The sequence below is a fragment of the Micropterus dolomieu genome, linkage group LG02, assembly GCF_021292245.1.
Source record: "Micropterus dolomieu isolate WLL.071019.BEF.003 ecotype Adirondacks linkage group LG02, ASM2129224v1, whole genome shotgun sequence".
In the NCBI taxonomy this organism is placed as follows: Eukaryota; Metazoa; Chordata; class Actinopteri; order Centrarchiformes; family Centrarchidae; genus Micropterus; species Micropterus dolomieu.
The window spans coordinates 32,085,908-32,089,011 of record NC_060151.1 but is presented as its reverse complement, the minus strand read 5'-3'; the positions used below and the strand labels follow the sequence as shown (position 1 = coordinate 32,089,011).

General features: G+C 42.8%; 1 protein-coding gene across 1 annotated transcript in view; it reads left to right on the top strand.

Moving 5' to 3' along the window:
* The window catches only part of LOC123967443, a 46,692-nt gene extending 45,735 nt beyond the window's left edge, over positions 1–957 (top strand). The window contains exons 5-6 of the mRNA XM_046043540.1: positions 109–247; positions 763–957. Of these exons, the coding sequence (XP_045899496.1) occupies positions 109–247; positions 763–957 (334 nt within the window). The remainder of the gene's footprint in view (positions 1–108; positions 248–762) is intronic.
* The last annotated feature ends 2,147 nt before the right edge of the window (positions 958–3,104 follow it).

Genomic DNA, 3,104 nt, shown 5'->3' with positions numbered 1-3,104 from the left:
AAACCGCATCGTCATCCCGTTCATCCTCCCAGCAGAGAGGACGTCTTTACAAAGCGTCCCGTTCTCTGTCGTCTGTTTGGCCGCCTCGCTGGTGCTGCTGTCCTCCAGGTTTCAAGCCACCCTCCATCTGAGTGCCTGTCTGGGGGATCAGTCTGCTGGACAGAAGTTTGACAAAGACTATCTGCAGACTCAGTATGCCTGCGCTGTGGACAGCACTGTGATGACACTTTCAGAAGACATGTTCACTGTAAGCTGGAGAGATGCTTTTAGAGGTTGAGGACAAACATCAGCCGTGCCTGAGGCCTCCTCACTGTCAGAACTGGGTTAGCAGTTGTTTGTGTAAGAGGATAAATCAGGTATTTTCATGAAATGTCATCAGTCACAGCCAAAATAATGTTCAACTGCTCCAGTCTGTAGTCTACATGTTAAAAAAGACCACCAGTCCCCCTCCCCAAGAGACTAAAGCCCTCTGCCTGAACGACTGCTGCCTAGTAGCACTCATCATGACCCCCCTCCCTGACTCACTGGACCCAATTTGCATACAGAACAAACAGGTCAGCTGCCGACGCCTTCACCCTAGCCCCCCACCTGGACCAGAGGAACACATTTGTGAGAATAAATGATGAGACAGACCACAGAGAGGAGGTCAGAGCCCCGACATCTTTGAGCCAGGACAACAACCTCTATATCGACATCATAAGGACACAGAATGACTAAAAAGGAGAGTGTCTTCAGCTTCAGGTTCCTCTGGGTCCACATTAGCGAAGACCTGACCTGACCCTCACCAACGGCATCACAAGGACAGCGAGACAACAGCTCTTCTTCTTCCTCTGCTGGCTGAGGAGGATCAACATGGACTCCAGGATACTCTGCACCTTCTACAGGTGCACCTCTGAGAGCATCCTGATCGGCTGCATCACCTCCTGGTCAGGCAGCTGCTACGCCCTCCACGGTTAGGCTCTACAGAGGGAGGAGAAAACTGCTCAGCACATCAGCAGGACAGAGCTGCATCCATGGAGGACATCTACACCCCAGGAAGAAGTCCATCAGACTAACCAGAGACCCCGACCACCCCAGCCACAAACTGTTCTCCCTGCTGCTGGTCCTGCAGCACCAGGCTCAGCTTCATCCCTCAGACCATAAGACTGCTGAACTGTCACTTTACTGGCACCTTAAATTACTGATACACTTTACACTTCTCTCCTGCCAAACAAACTGATGGCACCTGTTTACATCTTAGGATAGATATATTTACTATAGCAGTATAACAGTATATATACATATTTTCACTACTGTTTAAGAGCTGTTTGCTGCTGCATTACTTTGTGTCTGTGAGTCTCTAATTCTAATTAGATTTCAGTATACGGGATGATAAGTGTTTTATAAATGGGTTAGTTTTCTTATATTTTATCCCTTTTATTTTATTGTATTTTACTAATTTTATAGTAATTTTTCATGCTCTTATCTTGTATTATTCTTTACACTTGTTAAAGCACTTTGTAACTTGTTTTTGAAAAGGTGCTCTACAAATAAGGATTATTATTATATATTATTATACATATCTGTGTTGTTGGAGGAGCCTGAGAATGAAGAATTTCACTGCCAATGACTTCACTGTAGCTGCTGTGCATAACATGAAGAATAATCCCATCGTTCTCAAGCAAATTATTATTACCTTTAACTCTTTAAGTGAGAAAATATTGATGAGTCTGTAATATCAGTCCAGGAAATATTGATGGATTGACAATTTCTTATGATTCATGTGTAGCAGTAGAGTGTATCTACTCTTGGTTAATAAAGTTATGAATAATAACATTTGTAAATATTGTTATCATAAGCACCCGTTTTGGGGCACCACCTGAATTTCCCTTTGCTGAAGGCCTTCAGGACGCCTGATGGCTTAATTATTGCACAATTCTTTGCTAGTGATCAGTTAGTTCGTAATTGCTTGATCATTTTAAATCAGTTTAATTAGTCAGACAGTCTCATATCAAAAGGTGAATCCTCTGAAGTTAAACGGTACACACACACCGTTCCTGTGATTAGGTGAGATTTATTAGCTAACTAAAGTGAATACAAAGGTTAAATATATCAAAGACATAAAACAATGCCTAAACAAACAGGATGCAATCGATGAGAATAACTGAGTTCAATGTGAATTTAGTTGGTCTATTGTGGGAAAGAATTTGATTCTAAGGGAGTAAGAGAACTAATGAACGCAAGTTATATGATCATAACTAAGTTAAATTTGGCTAGGAGTTTTAGGCTAAAGGAGGAGGGCTTTCAGGTCTCCTCTGAGATTCTGGCTTAACTTTTAATATGGTCTTAAAGTCTATTTGCGTGTATTTTAATCAAATACCTTTCCACAATCAACTCTTAAATGCCCTAAACTGTTATACAGTTCTGAGTTTTAAGCATTTGATAAGAGGAAAGGAAAAGTTATTGTTAAAAATTTCATAGGGATCACAGCAGATGAAAAAGCACCTTAACTAAACTTCCAGGAGAATACAATACTGATTGTTAAACATTCTAACTTAGAAAATTTATAAGTTATAAGAACATAGCATCAGATTACAAACAATAAAACACAGTAATATAAATTAAGCACAACGAGAGGCATTAAAGAACAATGACATGTAATATTTATTCTGTCCTCTGGGGGGGGGGCACTGGTTCCATGAGAGGACCTGGGAATCCTCTGACTATTTAACTTATAGTCAACTCAATCCTTGGCTCAGGAGCTGGGGAAATTGGTTATTAAACACATGACAATAAGTGTTTGGAACAAAGCATTAGTTAAATGTGAATTACATGACAGTATGTAAGTGTTGATGATGTTACAGGGTGGTGTGGTGTGGGGACAGAGAGGACCCAAACGCAGCACTCTGAGGGAAGGAGGTTTATTGAGGGATAAAGGGGGAGAGGGAGTGGAGGGAGAGGTGGATGTAGGGAAACACAGGCACGGGGAACCAAGGAGACAGGGGGCCAGGGAGCCGGGGAACACTGGGGCCGAGGAAGCGAGGAGCGGTGGGGGAACAGGGAGGACGCCGTGAGGGAAGTCCGAGGAGGAGAGGGCCGGTGGATGAGCCCAGCCGACTGAACGG